This window comes from Sciurus carolinensis, chromosome 6 (genome assembly GCF_902686445.1).
Source record: "Sciurus carolinensis chromosome 6, mSciCar1.2, whole genome shotgun sequence".
NCBI lineage: Eukaryota > Metazoa > Chordata > Mammalia > Rodentia > Sciuridae > Sciurus > Sciurus carolinensis.
The window spans coordinates 4315616-4335675 of record NC_062218.1 but is presented as its reverse complement, the minus strand read 5'-3'; the positions used below and the strand labels follow the sequence as shown (position 1 = coordinate 4335675).

Genomic DNA, 20060 nt, shown 5'->3' with positions numbered 1-20060 from the left:
CACAAAGCCCTTTCTACATATTTTTTTCTTTTTTTTTTTGTGGTGCTGGGAATTGAACCCAGGGCCTTGTGTTTGTGAGGCAAGCACTCTACCAACTGAGCTATCTCCTCAGTCCCTCACAAAGCCCTTTCTAAAGTGGACATGCTCATTGGTATAAAACTGAATCGTACCATCGTTCCTTTACTCTTCACTCACAACTCTACCTCTGCCTCAACTGACCGCAGAACAGTGATGGTCCGACTCACAAACATTTCCAAGTATATTAAGATGGAAATGTCATGAGAGGAGGCAGTCCTTAAAGTTCTGTTCAGAGGGGCAGGAAAATGAACTTCCAGTGTGGCTCACAATTGCACACCCTGAATTTCTTTGAGAAAATGTCAGGTAAATGGGAGGAAGCAGGAAACGGTTGAAAAGTTGATGGCTCTGACTTTAAAAATGTCCCTACATTTCGAGAACATGCCTCACTGAAACCTTTGTTGCAGTTTCAGTCTTGGTGAGACAGGTAGGTTAGATTCACATTTGTGACTTCAATTCATATAACTCCTTCATAACGTGGTTCTACGGAAGGTGCTAGGGGTCACCTGACAGGCAGTGAGCATGCTCACCGTGGGTAGGATGATTAACTCACTGTATGTGGCTGGAGTCAGTTGAAAGTGTCAGATCTGATCATCCATCCTCCCTATCACTGCTAACAAGCCACCAGAAACATGCAGAGAACCTAATGCTTTCGATCCTCTTTTGAAATAGGCTCTCGAGTGACATTGGCTTCACACTGACTCCTGGAACTACTACTGGGCCTAGGCAGGCGCCCAATATAAATGACGAGCTTTCCCTGAGGACAGGTTGGGAGCACAGCCCTTCACACCGCAGCCGACTCCCATGAGGGTGCCCGCTCGCCTCTGGCTTCACTCACGGGCAAGTCTGCAGCGCCCTCTGGTGGCTGCAGTGCAGTCCTTTCTGTTCACATGGTACACATTTTGGTTTCATGTTCTTTTCCGATTAAACTTGCTGAATTCCATGGGCACATCAGATCTTAAAAAACGAGCTAAACAATGTGACTGAGCATCCTATGTGCAAAATCATGACCTGGAGTGTCATTAGCCAGCACACTGGGCTGATTCTGAACTTAGAATGCAAAGCCAGGGATGGCACAAAGGTGCATGGCAATTGAGGGCCAGCTGACTGTAGGGTCACTGAGATTACTCAGCCCTCTGTTCACCACCCCTTCTCGTCCTCTAGCTCCTTAGACTTCCTGCACCATGATCACTGCCCAGATACAACAGGAAGTGCTGCTAGTGGAGCAGCCCAGTCTGCTGAGTCGCTCCCATCAGCTCTGCACTGGAAGACTTATTAAGGTGCAGAGGACCCAGCTTGATCAAGCTGTCCAGCATCTGTGCACTACTGCAGACCTCCAATGACAGCCTACAGCCCCACCCAACTCCAGATTTATTTGTTTGCTGTTTGATTCAAATCATAAAACACTACAGCAATACTCTGCTTGGGTTCTAGAAATTAAGTTTAAATTCTTTCAACCTTAGAGGGGCATGCAGCATGGTGGGCAACTTATGATCGGCTCACAGCATGGAGCAGATCCTGACAAGTGAACTTGGGGGAACACAGAGGTCGAAGTGCAGCAACCAGGATTGGCCTGGTGCTGCTCAGCAGCAGATGACAACAATGTGCCTGTTCTCCTTGAATCAAACACAACACTGCAGCGGTTACAACCCGGATCCACCTGACACATCCATTCAGGGAAAGCGTCGCAGCTGTCAGCAGACTGCTCCTGTCTCCTCCTTACCTCCTACTCACAGTAGGCCCAGCATCCTGTGGGAAATGCTCATCGAGGTCACTCCCATCCACTGATGCCCCACACCTGGTCTGGAAGCTCCCTACAAGGGCAAAATCCATCACCCAACTTCCCCCAAGCGCCCCCGCCTGCCTTCTGTTTCCTCCTCCACCCTCTCCCACACCACTGCAAATTCTACGCTGGCCACAGTTAGTTATTTTTCTCCCTGTACAGAGCTGTGAACAGCCTCCATATGCTGCCAACTTCCGAACCTGTGCCTTGGTTCCTTTGGCAGAACCTTACTGGTGAAGGTTACTTTATTGACATCTGCATGGCTCAGGGCTCCCATGTCAAACGGAAAGCACGGCACTTGTCACTCTGATTACCAAACCTGTGCCCCTGAGCCCCACTCCAGGTGCCCAATTCAGTAACCTGGGACTATTCTTCGATTCCTTCCTGCTCCTCACCCCCACTTAATGGATATAGATCAATTCCACCCACGTGATAGATTTTATTTATTTTTGGTTTTGCATGGTGGGGATGGAGCCCAGGGGCCTCCTGTATGGGAGGCAAGTGCTCTACCTCTGAGTTACATCCCAGCCCGCCTGGAAGGCTTACAGCTATCGACCTGGGTTGTCTGCACTGCCATTGCTCCAAGTCCCCTTCCAGGTCTTTCTGGCTCACTTCTCAGTCCTTGCACATCCCTTCATCTTAGAAGAGACAGTGAACTACAACCTCATGTGACATCTCTGCTCAAATCTTCCTTGGAGCCTTGGATTCCACTCAGTGTGAATGTATGTCCGGCTGGGGTCAGCTGTTCAGGTCCAAAGTGAATGGCAGGTTCCCAACACAATCTCATGGTCACTTGTCCTGGGTTGTGGCCACGGCAACCGCCTTCTCATACACAGCTTCTTCCCGCACAGGGCCACCTTCTACCACACACAGGGCGCTCCCGTGTGCTGAGGCTGGCTCCTCATCCAGGTCTCTTATGCACCGGCTCCTCCTAGCAGGAAGAGAAGAGGGGCGTCTCTGCTCTTCTCCACTCCGTGCTCCCTTTCTTAATACGGCACCTTTCCAGAAGGTGACGTTGCATTTACTGGGTGGTTCCTTAGGGATTTCTCTACCCACAGATCATAGTTCTTCAGGAACCTGATTCTCAACTGCCCTGACCAAATGCTCCGGGTAGACACATGCCCAATGCACACTGGTGGACAGGACAGCCACACGAACAAACAACTTCCAGAGCTTCACATTGTGTCTGTGATACTTAGGAAAAGAGGTGGGAGGATTAGCAGAAGCTGTCAGATGCAGCTTTTTAAAAGGGCAGCAATTAAAAAAAAATAAATAAATAAAAAATCATTGCGACTCATTCAGCATTCACCTGGCTTCATCAGGGAGCAGCTAGCTCAGTGAGTGCCCCACTAGCTCACAAAGGCAGTGCCGCACCTGCAGGGCAGGAGGTAAGGCTCCTGAGGGACCGCTGCTGACTTCTGCCTTGGCTACAGTATTTTCTTCATCTGTGGTAGAGAAATGCCAAGTGTCACACTTTAATAATCCTAACAACAATGTGCATGGCTTACTTTTATTTTTTATTATAAAAAACACATACAAGAGTTTTAAGAAATGATGAATATAAGACAAATCAGAATCACGGTGAGTTATTAAACCCATTTTCTATATACAAATACTAAAATTCCCAAAGTGGAATATCATCCAATGTGAGACACATCATAGCACTGTCCGTATGTACACAGCACACAGAGCTCTGCTGCGGCCACCACTGAGTCACTCAGACACAAGTTCTGATACAAAAGCCTGCAGTGGGACATCTGGGGTTCACTTCCTTTCCTGACACAGAGTTAGATATTCTTAAGAAACTTGAGAGATGTGAAGAAGATGCATTAATGTGAGTTTCTACCGACGGCTCTCAGTGTCCTACTGTGGTCAGTTAAGCACTACCTCTCGAGAGAAACTTCTGTAGCCCATTTCCAGCTAAGAGAGCGGAAGACACTTTTAATTCTTTTTTAGCCAATTTGTTTCTTCCTAGTCACTCATATGAGCATCAAGTCCAAAATAGCTCAGGAACCAAATCATGTTTTTATATTGTTAAATTCATTATAAAATGCCACTCAACTTTTAAAAGCCACTAAAAGGACACTTTCTGCAGCAAAAAAAGGGCTAGGTTCAAGTGTTTGTTGTTTGACCAAGACACAGTAACACAACCCATTATGTCACATGATCACAACAGCCAAAGTGAAATGCATGTGGCTAGGAAAGAACAATCATGCAGCCGCCTGCTCCTCCCTGCCCCAGCTGGGGAGAGCTGCTGCCACTCCACCTACTTCCGTCCTCTGCGTTGGGACCTCACACGGTATTCCTAAAGCTGAGTAGTGTACGGACAGCGGATGTGTCAAGGCACTTCTCCAGCCGCAGCGGCCCCTGCCTTTAGCTGAGCCCCTCTGCGCTCAGGGAGCCGACTTCTTCCAGGCAGCTGACGACTGCAGATGGGATGCTGTTGGAGGTCTGTCTCCGCCAGGCTTCCAGGATCTTGGATATTTCTGCTGGGTTGCTGGGACTCAAGTCACAAAGAGCATACACGGCTGCTAACTGTATACCCCATGGTATATCTGAAAAGAATTTTCAAAGCATAACAGAAGACAGTATTTCAATGTCATAATCTACAGGAGTGCGTTCAGACACAGAATTCCTTCTGCCAGCAATGAAAATTAAACGTAAAAGAAAGGTCCCACAGTAAAAAAAATTCATTTAAGAACTGTTCACAGTGAAAAAGAAAAACAACCTGCCCCTCGCTCCTGAACTCCTGGCACTGGCTGTGTGCTGAACTGTGATGTGAGGGAAGGGGGAGAGGCCAGAACTTCTCCACCCAGAGCAGTTCCAGAAAGCATTCACATATGAAATTTAAGAAGACAAGGAGCCCCTACTCTCTGTCCAATATGAATATATTCAAGATCCACTGAAAGTGTTCATAAATGGGCTTTGGATATGAAAAAATGCAATGAGATGAGACAAAATGAGAATCTGTTCTTGTGGCACACTTTAATATGCTAGATACAGTGCAGAATATAGATATGATAGAGCATATCTAACTTACAAACTACAGTGTAATATTACAGTTCTCTTTTAGCAGCTTAGGAGTTGTTTAAAATTAATTTAGTTAAAATTTATTTAAATTTAGTTTAAATACTTTTAGGAGTTATTTGAAATTTATTATTAACTTATGTGTTTCATTCAGTCTCTGGGAGTGACACACGGGCCAAAAGAGCTGACTTGCAACTCGTACTGTGCACCTTATCTGAAATGCTTGGAAGAGAAGTGCTTCAGATTGTTGTGGATTTTGAAATACATGCATATAAATAATGGGATATCTCAGGGATAGGACTCAGGTCTAAACACAATATTCATTTACACCTTATACACATACCCAAAAGGTAATTTTATACAATATTTTAATAATTTTGTGCATGGAAATGTTTCATGGTTTGAAATTTTCTTCTTGTGGTATCATATCCTGGATTTATGGATTAAGATTGCTCAACTTTTATTTAAAATCAACAACACAAACACACCACACATTCAAACCTTAATGTTTAAGATACAGGTAGAACCAGTGCTTCCCACCCCTACCCCACCTACAAGCACTGAGAGAAGCACAGAGCAGGGTATAGAGAAGGGCCAGGACTCAAATTAAAATGCCAAATGAGAGAAAGACAAGGAGCTGAAAAAAGGACTTTATGTAAAGGCAGCGGTGCTGTTTGAAGAGCGTGGCTCTGGAGTCGTGTGGACCTAGGTAAACAGGGCTGGCAAGGCACCTGCTCCTTACCGTGACCGTACCTTAGCTTCTCCCTGCCTAGCGTATGCAGTAAGGATGGGGTGTGGCAGGGGCAGTGCCACGCAGCACCTCACTGACACAGCCCACAGCAGTTCCGGCCTCCTCATGGGGAGGGCTGCTTGATTTCTAGGTTACTGCCTCCCATCCCCAGCAATGGGGCAAGTCTGCATTTACTGGCAAGATGACGGTCGGGGGCTGCCCTTGGCTAGGATCCATCATGTCTGCATGCTGAGCGTGAGAGGGAGGAATGCTCTTGCAGAAGGAAAGCACCACCCCAGTAGCCGCCCTGAAGTCAGCAGGTGCTTAGGGAGTCACCTTCAGGCTGTGCTCCACCAGCTCAGCACCCCGAGCCTCCCTCTGAAAGCTCAAGACAAAGTGCTATCGTATTAAGATTACCTGGAGTGTCATGCAGTATTTAAGATGTCACTAGTGCCTTTCTGATGAACAGTTGTTTAACTACATTATTTCTTGATCGCACATACTCAAAATAGAAACTAGATACATCACTTGTAAGGGTTACTTTGAAATAAGCTTTTCCCACAAGAGTAAGACATAAAATTAAATGCTATGTAATATGTAAATGAAAACGGAAATCCCATCTCACAGGATTTCCAGCTGTTTAACCTTCTTCTGATGCTAAGCACACAACAGTGGGGGGTCCCTCACTGTGCAGCACTGCCTCACATGGGACTTCAGCTGGTCAGGACACAGCTCCAGCAGGAGGCCTTGCAGAGGGCCAAGGTTGAGGCCCAGGGCTCGGACAGTGTCTGAGGCAGAAACAGAGAGAGCACCTTCTACTTTCAAGAGCACTGCCCAGCAGGGTCAGCTACTGCCAAAGAACAGACCATACCACAGACCTCACATGCACAAGCAGCAACACTGAGTGTCTAGCTCATATTCCCTATGTACAAGTGCAGAGCAAGGTACACAGTAGAGACTCAAACAAAAAAAAGGTCTAAGAGAAACTCAAGCCATGTAAAAGCAATTTTAATAAACAAGTTTTACCTTCATCCTGAGCATGTTGTATGAACATACCAATAACTGAACTAATATTTTTCACAGCAGTTGGAAATCCTTCCTTCAAACCCAATTGGCCTAAGCGACCTAAGGAAAACAAGACAAAACACAGAAAACCTGGTGAGGTACTGATCACTCTTCATATACACTCTTATTTGTTTGCTTTTCCTTGACCTTAATGCTCTAAGCCTAAGAACCCTGAACGGAAGTTGTAAAGGTGCCTGCTCTTAAGTGAAGACAGGGAACAGCAGGGCATCGAGACGTCGTGGGCAATGTATCTTCCAGGAGTGTGAGGAACAGACACTTCCAGAAGAAGAAATACCACTGATCAATCAATGTGAAAAGTGTTCATCATCTCTAGTCATTAGAGAAATGCAAATCAAAACTAAATTTCATCTCACTCCAATCAGAATGGCAATTATCTAAAATACAAGCAAAGCAACAATAAATATTGGCGAGGATGTGGGGAAAGGGCACACTCATACATTGCGGGTGGGAATGCAAATTGGTGCAACCATTATGGAAAGCAATATGGAGAGTCCTCAGAAAACTTGGAATGGAACCACCATTTGACCCAGCTATCCCACTCCTCAGTTTATGTCACTACAGTGACACAGCCACATCAATGTTTATAGCAGCTCATTTCACAATAGCTGAACTATGGAACCAGCCTAGGTGCTCTTCAACAGATGAACGGATAAAGAAACTGTGGTATATAAATAGAATAGAATATTATTCAACCATAAAGAATAAAATTATGGCATTTGCAGGTAAATGGATGGAACTGGAGAATATCACACTAAGTGAAATAAGCCAATCCCAAAAAACCAAAGGTTGAATGTTTTCCATGATAAGTGGATGATGATACGTAATGGGGGTGGGGAGTAAGAGAAGAATGGAGGAACTTTAGATTACATAGAGGGAAATGAGAGAGGGGAGGGGGCAGGGGTATGAAAGATGGTGGAATGAGATAGACATCATTACCCTATGTACACGTATGATTACACGAATGGTGTGGATCTACATCGTGTACAACCATAGAAATCAAAAGTTGTACCCCGTTTGTGTACAATGCATCAAAATGCAGTCTGTAGAAATAATAAAAGAAAAGAAGAAATAAAAAAGAAAAGAAGAAAAAAGAAAAAAAAAGGCCAATTGTCTCTTCTTTTACCCTGACAGGACAACAATGTGCAGCTTTCTCAGTTCAGCTACAACCTAAGAAATAGAATCTGACATAGTAGAGAGAATGTTGCAGCAGGTCACATGTCAATGGCTGACTTCCATTAGGTTAACAGGTCCAATTAAGACTGTGGTCCCATCCAAACACATGCTTTTGGTCTAACTGCTGTCACAATACAGAGCAGCAATTTAGTGGGGCTGCAGGTTCCTTGGAGCCTCAAAGTCAGAACCCTAGGAAGGGTCACCGACCCTAGGAAGCTCTGTGTCTCCAGCCCAGTGCTGGGACTGGGACGGACCATTGTGCACAGATAGCAGCAGACCATCTTCAACTGCAGTGAGCCTGGATCAGGGCAGTGGCCCCCCGCTGGATGGCACCATTCCTTATCACCAGCCGCCTGCAGCCAGAAAACTCACTTTCATTTAAGAAAAGCCCTTGGTCAAGTTACCAGCATTCTCAACAGATCTGGACCACAAAGCACCAATCTCAAGAAAAGCACGCAGGTCTCTGTGGAGTGCAGTGAGGCAGCTTTCCCGGGCAAGGTCAGCTTCAGCTGAACCCTAACAGCCAACGGTAGGAGCAAGAACCGTGAGCTGTAACTCCAAGGAAAGGTTTTCTTGTGTAGATGACAACACTGGAGCCTTTAAGCATAATTAGAATTTTGGGAAAATTTCTGTCAGTCACTCTGAACCTGAGAGCTTTCATATAATCTAGAACACTGGTGATATGATATGTGGGGTTTTGGGAGTGAGTATGTTTTTGTATTGTTGACACCTAAAAGATGTGAACGAATCAATTATTTTCCAAGTGAACAATGGAAGACACAGCATCAATGGGCAAATGGAGCCCTCCACTGGCAAGCATGATCACTGGATGGTAGTGAAAGAGTATCAGAAGTTCACTGACAAGATTTCAGATTACAGGCTGTGGCTGTGGCTCGGTGGTAGAGCACCTGCCTACAAGCGTGAGGCCCTGGGTTCAATCCTCAGTACAACATAAAAAAAATCAATCAAATAAAGGTTAGATTCTTCAGGGCAAAAAAAAAGACCTCATACTGCATACTGCAAATAACTTGTAAATTACTGCTTCAGCAGGGGCAACACAGCAAGACTTCCATCTCAAAAAAAAAAAAAAAAAAAAAGGGCACTGCTATTTGTTGAATCTTACTGTAGTATCAAAGAGAAGCATCTAGAACCTAAAATTATCCAAATATTTGAAAAGGCTATTAAAATATTCTTCCTTTTAATCAACTACATATCTACATGAGTAAATTTACTTCACATAGGTAACCAGAAGAGCATATTGCACACAACTAAGTGCAGAGCAGATAATGAGAAAACGGCTACCTTCTGACCACACAGACAGCAGGAAGAGAGCACCAAGGCAGTGCAGTCCAGCCTCTCCTGCTGGCATCGGAAACATGGTATTAAAAATCTTAACATATCACTAATGTTAATGAGCTTATTACTGTAACTTTAAATGAATAACTAAATATTTTGAAAATTTCTCAGTTAAATTTCTAATAAATACTGACAAATATAATTTGGGGTAACGAAAGTTCTTTGGAGTTCTAAATAAATACTAACAGTACCATAGGGGTCCTGAGACTGAAAGTTGTAAAAATACATGATCCGGGCCACAGGTCAAGCCAATCAATGAAGAACAACATCATTTATGGAGTTCTCAAACACCTGAATCCTTCCTTTATTCCAGAGGGTTTCCTATAATGCAGGTTTGTTCCAAGACAAAATCCTGTTTCCTCCAGCAAGCAAGGCCTTCATTTTCATTTCACTGTTTCCTTTACAGAAGATTCTGGAAGATATCTTGGATGTACTTCTATAAGAACACTACATTGAATGCTTGTCTGATGGTCAGGTTATCCCTCACTACTACCAACATTACCCAGGTTGCTCTGTGAATCCAGTAAGTGAACTTCATTTGTTTTGAATATGGAGAAACTGAGGAAATGTACACCTACAGGAATTACGCCTAGCGCTTGCTACGTGCACCTGGAGTCCTGTGACACACAGCAGATGTTCAGTAAATATCCACTGATCTGAGAATATCTGGATACTTCCTAGTCCAAAATGACAACTGCAAATATCCAGATAATTTCTTAGATAACCTTTTTATGAGGTTGAAAAGTTATGTACCTCAGAGATCACAAATTTCAGGTTGTTGTTATCACTTTTAAATACCTCCTTGAAATTAGATCAAACCACTCATTGTCTGCTGATGTACTCAATGCATAACTGGTAGCAGAGAGGGACATGTGCCTAATGCAGCAATGGGATATGAGTTCCCAGATAATGATACACCACCATGTTTTACAGTGACTCCCTTTGTTCAATTCAATGTACTAAATGAAATTGTGTTTCATACATGTCTTAAATGAATGGAGTCATCAGAATAAAATAAAATAAATCATGAGTCTGAGGTAGATAGTTTTGGGAAAAAAGACCCAAGTATATGATGAACAGGTAAATCTGCCCAACAGATGGGAAGAAAAGCCCCCACAGAAGGGATGTGAGGGGTCCAGGGTCATTTGACTCTACGAGAATACAAACAGAAGTGTGGAGCTAACTTCACTGTCAAAGACTACCTACTCCACAGCACGCCAAGGCCACTGAGGAGAGTGATGGCTGTGGGCAAAGTGAGTCTCCTGGTGGACCGGAAGTCATGATGAAGACAAGGCTCTGGCTTCAGGTATGCTAAGGAAATTCCAAAGGACAGCTGAAAACTGACAGGAGAATGAAGAGAAAGCATCAAGTCATGGCTATTTCTGACTTGCACAAACCTGACAAGTGACAGAGTGTTTTCCTAGAGTGTAGGTTCCAATTAATGCAGGTGGGCGATTTATTCACAATTTAATGAGCTCTTGCGGGCAGAGACACAGCACTACACAGCTTTAAATTCCACTGAATCCAGTATAGGCAACTTCCTGCCACGGCTCTGCCACCTTCCCTGCGTGACCTCCATCCAGGGTTTTACTTCCTAGGTCTCGTCTGTACCAAGAAACAAGGAGCGCTAAAGGTAGACATGGTCCTGTCACTCTTCCATGTCTCTGAGTTGAGGGCCAGTTAAAGACTCTACAGAAAGTTTTGGACACGTTGTTTTTAGAAAAGGTCAAAGTAAACCCCAGTCAGTAATCGCATATGACAACTGGCTAATAGCAATGTTTGTATTTCAGTTCAACAGTGGGTGATACTACACTTTGACAGAAAGCTTGTTTTACTTACCATGTATTAAGATTCATTAATTAGGACTTTGCAAATTTGGAATTAAGAGTAAAGACAATTCTTTCTATTTTGTGAATGATTAGTGTGTGACCTCAGTTGGTGTTATTATATCAAGGCCAACCAACTTAATTATTGACTAAATTCTTTAGTCATGATAGCCACAGACCTGGCAAGAAGGTTCACTAACAGAGTTTTGAGGCCTGTAGCAATCCAGATAAGGGGGTGGGGGATGACTTTTCTTCTCAGGCTGCAGCAGGTCTGAACTGCAAGCCTCAGCTGCCCTCCTTCTGCCCTCGGCCTTCCCAGGTACCAGCGACTTCACTGTGCAGCAAATGCTTGCTGTGCAGGCCTTAGTGCCTAATACCACAGCACCAAAATGCACGTGGGACAAAGCTCAGCACCATCTCCAGCCCCTGCTGCCAGCACGCTGCAGATTAGCTGCATCCTGCCTCCTCCATACCTGTCCCTCTCAGGACTGCCAGCTCCACTGGCAGATCCAAGCAGCATTTACCATTCCAGAATCTGCTCCTTTTTCATACTGTACTTCCTAATTATCCATCCTTAGAACTACATGTAAATATTTAGTATCATTTTATTATATGGTATTATCAGTTATACATTGTTAATTATATACTATCACCATAATAAAAATTATATCAATTTTATAAGTGTACATATATTACACTAAATAATACAAATTAAATATGGTATAAGTTATTTGGCTATCATTCAAAAGGCAGAATTTTAAAGATTTAAAGAATGAACTAGCTTTAATTAGACGTAAATACAAATTGAGTTTTCTTTTTACATTACACATACTCCCTCTTGATAAACTATTAACAAATTCTTTTCAATTCACACACAGACTATGTTTTATACTACACAATTAGGTATTTTGTATCATTTGTTTGGAAGAGTTTTGTGACATCTAAACCAGTGTATTGCTTTTTTTTTTTTTTTTTGGTACTGCAAACTGAACCCAAGGGTGCTTAACCACTGAGCCACATCCCCAGCCCTTTTTATTTTTTTATTTTGAGACAGGGTCTTGCTCAGTTGCTGAGGGCCTCTCTAAGTTGAGGAGAATGGCCTCAAACTTGTGATCCTCCTGCATCAGCCTCTAAAGCCACTGGGATTACAGGTGTGCACTGCCATACCTTGCAATGTATTGCTTTATTGAGGCAACTGTCATTCCAAGCCCACGTTATCAGAGGCTTCCATGAAAGGTACTGAAGACCATCTCTACACTGGACCATCAGAGAGAGCCCTGGGTGGGGACCTGAGAATGAGCATCCTAAATATAGCTTCTCAGGCAATTTGGACAACCAGCCAAAGTTCTTAATTCCAGTGAAAAAACCTAATTAAAAAGTTCCTATTCAAGTGAGAGAGGAGCTACCTGTATGGGTGACTCTCCTGAACTAAAGGCAGAGGCTGCTTCTACTGAGCACTGGACACACCATCCTCAACCCCACTTCCCCTCTTACTGCCCAAAATAAATACAGAATCACAACCACGGCAACAAGAACAGGAGAAGTCATATTTTAAAGTGTGGTTTCAAAAAAAACAAAAAAAACAAAAATTCTTTAAAAAATTCCATAGATACTTCCTCTGAGTCAACATGTATTAACAGACTTATAATATCTCTCCTAATTTTTCAAATTCTCAAAAAAGATTTTACCATTTAGAAAGAGTTAGTCCACAGTATGAACATTTTTCCTGAATTCATAAGAGAAACTGCCACTGAAATCAGAATTTCCAGAAACGCAGGTGTCACTTGATGGTTGGATTTGTTACCACTGGCCCTTCTGTGTTCCTTACTGCTTCATATCTAGGAATGGAAATCGTTGTTGAACCAAGGAATTCAGCAAAACAGTTTTGAGACTATGCCCAACTGAGTCCATTTTACTCATTTCCACTTCTGTGCTGTTTATATTTTAATACAACTCTTCTGAATTCCTATATTGTTTAGCAACCTCTGGTCCCCACATTCCTTGGTTGGGTAACTTAACTCCAAATATATTTTGGTTGTTTCCATCTAAATGTGTAGCAAGCAAGAAGTTCTTGCACTGCCTGTGCAGTACATGTGAAACCTGAATGCCCAGCTGCTGGCGTGGGGCCAAAGCGGCAGGGGTATTATGACCTGTCCTACTGAGACACAAAGCTCACTTATGTTCTCAAAAGCAAACTTACTTCAAATGTGTTGTATCTTAGTTCTTATATTCTTTTTTTTTTTTTTTTTTTTTGGGTGCTGGGGATTGAACCCAGGGCCTTGTGCTTACAAAGCAAGCACTCTAGCAACTGAGCTATCTCCCCAGCTCCCTGTATCTTAGTTCTAATTAGCTAAAATCCAAATGTCAAAGTCACATGGACCATCTTAAAGTATCTGAAGGACCACAATACAGCAACCAAAGGACTTTGGTTTGTGTTCCCCTGGGGGGTCAAAGAAGACATGCCACTGACAGATGAGTTCAAAGCTAGCACAGTCTTTTAATAATCAGAACTCGTCCCTGACAATTCTGCAGGGCTTGGACAGTTTGTCACAGATGAAACAAAGGGAAAAAAAATAAAGAAACAGGGCTTAATGGAAGGAATATAACCAAATGGCCCCTGAGGTCCTCTTTAGATCTGAGGGTAAAGAGAATCTAGGTCTCATTTAAAACATTTTTATATGGTGAATTTAATTTCTGTATTCCCTTACTTTCTTGCCTTATTAGGCAAATATAAAAAACTATGGTAGGTTTTGTGAAGACATTCTGATTTTAGAAACCAAGTGAGACTAGAGTGTAATTTATAGCAATTTATGTACCCTGGTGTGTATGTGTATTAATATTAGAATCTAGAATCAAGAGTTCAATCATTTGTCAAATGTACTAACATGAAGACTCTTAATCCCTGAGAAAGATGAACCTAACACTAGTTTTTATAAGGCAAGAGCATGAGTAAGGAGGATGAATTAAACACCAAATTCTTCTGAAGGTTGTTATGGCGAGGTTTCAAAGTCAACTATAACAGTAATACTTTTTCTCCCATTAAGATATTGACAATAACAAGGAAAAAGAAAGCAATAAAACAGATAACTCACCAATCAGTCTTAGTATGGATGCTATGATAACATCGGGAGTATATGCCACATTTGCATGTCCTTTCCTGTACTTTATCCACTTATCCATGACGGGCCACAGCTCCTTGCTAGAAAACAGTAGCACAAAGAATCTGAGTCCATCATCATTCGAACAATAGCTGGTCTTAAACATGATCCACATTCAAGGAGGAAAGACCAGTTAAGTGCGGAGGGAAGTGCGGAGGGGCTCACCTGTCGACCTGAGTGAGAGCAGACACTGAGGCTCACACCTTTTCTAACTCCTCAGGGTATGTGTGCCCACACTGGCTTATCAGGGGTTACAGATACCCATCTGTGCGGGCCATCTTCTTCTGTTTTCATTCTTGACAGCAATTTCAAAGTCACAGGACTAGGAGGAGGTGGTGGAGCCTGGATTTTCCCATGGCCCCTCCAGGCACTCAGGCAGCCTGGGTTCCAGAAGCCCATAAATAAGCCACAAGTGTGAACAGAGCTAAGCCCAAGGGACACTAACACCAAACATCAAAACACACTTTAGATGGATAAAGGGAACCTTCCACAGACTGAAAACAGTGCAATTCCTCCTCCTTTTCTTTTCAAAAAGGTATTTACTTCACGATGTATCACAGGAAAAATTAAGTAGACAAACAAAAGAAAAATGGAAAATAAAAAGTACTCCAAAAATCCAAGTCTCACATAGTCATTATTCCTCTAATTCTGGCTTTTCTTTCCAGACACTTCTCTATGTAACTGTAAACAATGCAGTGGGAGCCCCCAGAATGCTGAGGCAGGGTCTGGAGTCCCTCAATCACAAGTCCTGAGATGCCGTACTATCCTCACTGATGATGGGACTGCGGACAAAGTGCCCTTGTCAGATGCCATCCCCGTCCCCTTGTCCCTAACTGGGGACAGAGGTTTTTCTGCCTCCTGGGCTGATGTGAAGAATAGGGACTGGGGGCCTGCATAGGCCCTCATATCACCACACGTGGGCACTGGACACACGGCTCTGCCACCTTCTCATTTAGTAACTGACTGTGAACTATTTTTCTGTGTCAAAACACTAAAACCTATTTATAGCTATATGTTTTAATATAGCTGAATCTCCTTCTACAGATGGACCAGGATTCAATCCCTACTGTTTACATTTAGATGCCTAGTCCTCCTTTGTGTCGGAGGAGTGACAACATCCTTGACACAGATGGGTCCTCGCAAAAGTCACTTCACAGAACATATTCTTCAAGTATTTCAAGGACGTGGGTTACCTGTGGTGAACGCTTTTTTAATATCATAAACTCCCTTGATCCAGTCTTTCCCATCCACAGTTCTACAAGAAAATTAAGGCCTATAGGAAATTATATGAGTGACAATTTTCTCCATTCTCCCAGAGATGGTACAGAGTTAGTGCCAGAATGACAGGCATGGAGAAAAACACTAACTTACTGGACATGATGGCTGCCTGAAGCATCAGGCTCAATTCTCTCCCACATGAAAAGTTGCTATTTTAAATATTTCTGTTCCCTGGGAATTTTCCAAAGTATCTGTATGTTATGCGAATAATTGCGACACATTATTCAACGCGTATTTGCTGGGTGCTTCCCTTGTATAGGCACTAATCTACATGCTGAGGGCACAACAGTGAACTAGAAACTACCCGCTTTCTGAGAGTCATTTCTCCTGGTGAGAAATAACAACAGAAAGTAGTGAGATGTACTGAAGAAAAATAAAGCAAAGGAATGTGATGTTAACAGATATTTTAAGAGTTGTTTTATTAACTTTCATTTAAGTAAAAATGTTGTCATTTGTAAACATTGCCTTATATATTAAAAAAAAGACCAAAAAACCCCTACAATTTAGTATTCAACACACTAATATTCAGTTAAAAAAGCTACATTTAAGTTAGCAAAATAGCTAACCTTATGATGTTATCATGTGTCCAAATCCATTTCTTATGACAGCATAGCAGATCAATGGCAAAAATGTATTCCCAAATATTATCACTTAAGTCTTCACCAAACTTCTCACTGGACTGAAATTCTGTTTTTGGACATAGCTGTATGGTCAAAAGCAGCTTAGAAACCATGATGCCAACATCTACAGGTGCATTCTAACAAATAAAAACATAAGTGAATTAAAAAATAAAATGGGAGTCTCAAATACAGTAAACCTTAAATGTATAATTAGCAATCTCAAACATAAAAACATGCATCAGATGAATATCATTTTATCTTAAAAAACCACTTTTTCAATCACATTTTGAATAACAAACTGTTTCTGTAGTCATAATACTTAGCATAAAATGATTACAGAATGGTAGTTGATAGGACAGGTTTAAAAAAAAAAATCTACAAGGCAGGATGCAGAATTCAATCAGGTAGAAAAGAGTTTAGGTATATGTAATTCAGACAGGAACACACTTTTTCACCAACTCAAATCAGAGAATTAAAGTTATAACATCAGTTAATAAACACATGAACAAAAAAAACCAAAAAAACCCAAAACGAGCTTTAAAAACATCTTTAAATTCTGTTCGTATGATACTGGAGTCCAGTCTGCCTTTTTCAGAAATCTACAAAACTGAATGTGACGATACTGGACAATTACATTTGGCTTCCTTCACATTTCTTTACGATGCTTTTTGATATTTATCCATATTTCTGCAATATGGATACTTTGAACATTTCTTTTTATCACTGAGAAGCAATCGTCATATGGACTTACCACTACTTGATAGTCAACTCACCTGTTGATAGACATCGGGGTTAAGGCCAGCTTTTGGGTTTTTAAAATTTTGTTCTAATTTGTTGTACATGACAGCAGAAGGCATTTATACATTTTGATAGATCTTAAATAAATGGAATGTAATCTCTCATTTTTCAGATTGTACATGTTGTAGGATCACATCAGCCATGCAGTCATATATGTACATGAGGTAATAATGTCTGTTTCACTCTATGAATGATATTTTTGTGAGCATTAATGTGCACATCTTTGTGGATATAATTTCACTTCTCTCTATACCCAGGAGAACTGCTGGGCCCTTTTTAAGAATACACTTCACTCTATAAGAAGCGGTCTGCCTAGTTTCCAAAGCACTTGTACCATCTTTGGACATTTCCATAAGCACTGCATACAAGTTCTAATAAAAACCAATACATATGTAAATCACACATATTCTCCATACAACACAAAACCTGGGCTCAAAAAGTTTTGATTTTGGAGCATTTTGAATTTGGATTTCAGATTAGGGATATTCACAGTGTAAAGTGTATGAAAGTATTTAAAAATCCACAACACTATGAAACCTGAAATATTTCTGGTTACCAGCACTGTGAATTAGGAATACTCCTTCTGGAGGGGGATGCCTATGTGACTGGGGTGTCCTTTGGTGCGAGTCAGGAGGGAGGTTTCATCTTTTTTTTTTGTCTTGACTGAGGATGGAACCCAAGACCTTGTGCATGGTACACAAGCATGCTCTTCAACTGAGCTAAAAACCCTAGCATGTGAGGTCACATCTTAAATGACCCACTGGAATTTGTGACAGTACCTAATGTGAATGCACTTTGGTTAATCTAGACAGATTGCTGAAGAGGTGATTACAGACTTGCTGCTTCTTTTTTTTTTTTTTGACACAGGAGATTGAATTCAGGGGCACTTAACCACTGAGCCACATCCCCAGTCCTTTTTTATTTTGAAACAGGACCTTGCTAAGTTGCTGAGGCTGGTTTGGAACTCTTGGTCTTCCTGACTCAGCCTCTTGAGTCGCTGGAATTACAGGTGTGCACCACCATACCTCGTCGGACTTGCTTTTTAATATTCACCTAACTTGGAACTGCCAATAACCCTTCCATTTCTGTTTTTATAAAAAATAAAACTTAATGAACACTGACATCAACAAGTACTTAAGAAAAGCAAAATGTGTAAAATTAAATTCCAAACATAAGTCATTTGAGTTTTTAAAAGATAAAAGTAACATATGCTCTTTAAAAAGAGAAAAGCAGATAAAAATTCACCCCTCTGATTTCATTATCTCTACTTAAACTGCACTATTATCAACTGGATCCCATTAGATAATATCTATAAACAAAAAAATGCCAATACACTAAATGCCAACATACTAAATGCCAATACATGTTAATAACCAAAGAAAAACAAAACTAATGAAAGGTAATATAAGAATCACGTATTCAGAACAAATACAAATTCTACTAAGAAAGAAAAATATTGATTCAGAAAAAAAGCCTTACAAAAGGAAATTTAAGTATCAGCTCTTCCACTTCTCTAAGCACCTATTGTACAACCAAATATTTTGCAGAATATATTACAGAACCAAATACATATATATGTATGAATTTCATCATTCATAAAACAAACTCTGTAATGTAATCTGGGTTGGTGTATAAAACCAATTGTTAAAATAACAATCTATAGTTCTACAATTATTCCTGGACTGTCTTGTGAACACTTAACAAAAAAAATGCATAAGCTGAGGATAAAATGATATTTTAAAGAATCTAATATGAAGATGCCTATGAACTTAAATGCCTACGAACTAATGCAAAACTAAATAAAAAGCCAGATAACAACACCTACCTAAAGTTTACATGTACAGTATTGTAAGAAATAAAAACAGCTCACCTTTTCCCAATTGAGAAAGGCTCTCAAACAGTTCAGAACCTCTCCCTTGGCACGCTGCCTGGCAACCAACTGCATGGCGGTACTCATCACCGAGGGAGAAAGAAATACATCATGCCACATGTTGGCAATAAACAGAGTCAACTTCTCAGACTCTGGAAAATCTACAATAAAGAAAATAATATAATAAACCTCTGTGATCAAGTGAATAAATCAAAATACAAGAATAATTTTACTTATTTCACTGGTGCCTGGTAACACTGCATCCTGAAGCTGAAGAGAGTACAGACGGAGGGCCAAGAGAAAGCTCTGGCCTTGGGAGCTATTTCAGCATCTATTCCTTTTTTCCTCCACGTCAGCACCTTTTCTTTAGTTACACTTTAAACATAGTGCACAAAAGTACAGCACTGTATGAAAAAGGACAAATAAGCCCAAAACTTGAAAACAAACAAAATTCACCAAGAACCTTCTCTCCAAATTTCCACAGTCTCAGATTCTTCTTTTGATAGGTGTTATTACAGCGCATTTAACGCATTTACACTGGCTGAGCTTATGTGCAGGATACAAAGTTTCTGATCTGAAGAGTTTTCTTCTAATGAATAATGAGTGGCAAGATTTCTCCTGCAAATACTTTCTTTGACACTCTGTCTCTCTTTTTAAATTAATTGAAGTACAGTTTATATATAATAAAATACTCTCTTTTAGTACACAGTTCGATGACTTTCAACAAAGAGGTATAAGTCCATGGAACCACCAGCCATAATCAATACCCACCTTCTCCAAACTGCTGACTCCAACCCCTAAGTCCCCTCACCCCCAAATTCAGAACCTCTGACCTGCTTCCTGCTACTATAAATCAGTGTCTTTCCTCAATTATTTATTCATGGATTGGTGTAATGTGTTCTCTTTTACTGACTCAGCATGAGGTTTGCACTCCATCATGTGGCTCTTGCCCATTAGCAGGCTGTTCCAGTCCCACCAAGCAGTACTCAGTTGCTTGGTAGATAACAATTTGTTCTCATTCACCTGCTAATGGACACTGTTTCCAGTTATGGGCTATTATGAATCACTTCTAGTATAATATTTGTACCAGAGTCTATGTGAGGATATGTCTCTATTTTTGTTGTACTGTACCTAGGAATGAAATGCCTGGGTCATATAATAAGTGAATGTCAATTTTATTTCTTTAAAAAAAAGTTTTCCAATGTGGTTATATGGATTTTTATACTGTTTGTCCTAAAGGCACATCTTTCTCATTTCCTCTGTTCTTCTTATCTATAAAA

General features: G+C 41.3%; 1 protein-coding gene across 3 annotated transcripts in view; it reads right to left on the bottom strand.

Annotated features, from left to right (window-relative positions):
- Window positions 1-3354: 3354 nt before the first annotated feature.
- Ice1 (interactor of little elongation complex ELL subunit 1) overlaps window positions 3355-20060 on the bottom strand; it is a 56603-nt gene continuing 39897 nt past the window's right edge. For 2 of the 3 annotated variants that reach the window (XM_047555491.1, XM_047555492.1), the window contains 5 exons: window positions 18781-18941; window positions 16059-16249; window positions 14149-14255; window positions 6642-6740; window positions 3355-4413 (listed from right to left, as the gene is read on the bottom strand). In XM_047555491.1, coding sequence (XP_047411447.1) covers window positions 4232-4413; window positions 6642-6740; window positions 14149-14255; window positions 16059-16249; window positions 18781-18941 — 740 coding nt within the window. In that variant the 3' untranslated portion in view covers window positions 3355-4231. Of the gene's footprint in view, window positions 4414-6641; window positions 6741-12744; window positions 12895-14148; window positions 14256-16058; window positions 16250-18780; window positions 18942-20060 lie in introns of all 3 variants that reach the window. The other variant, XR_007109086.1, reaches the window with a different exon arrangement.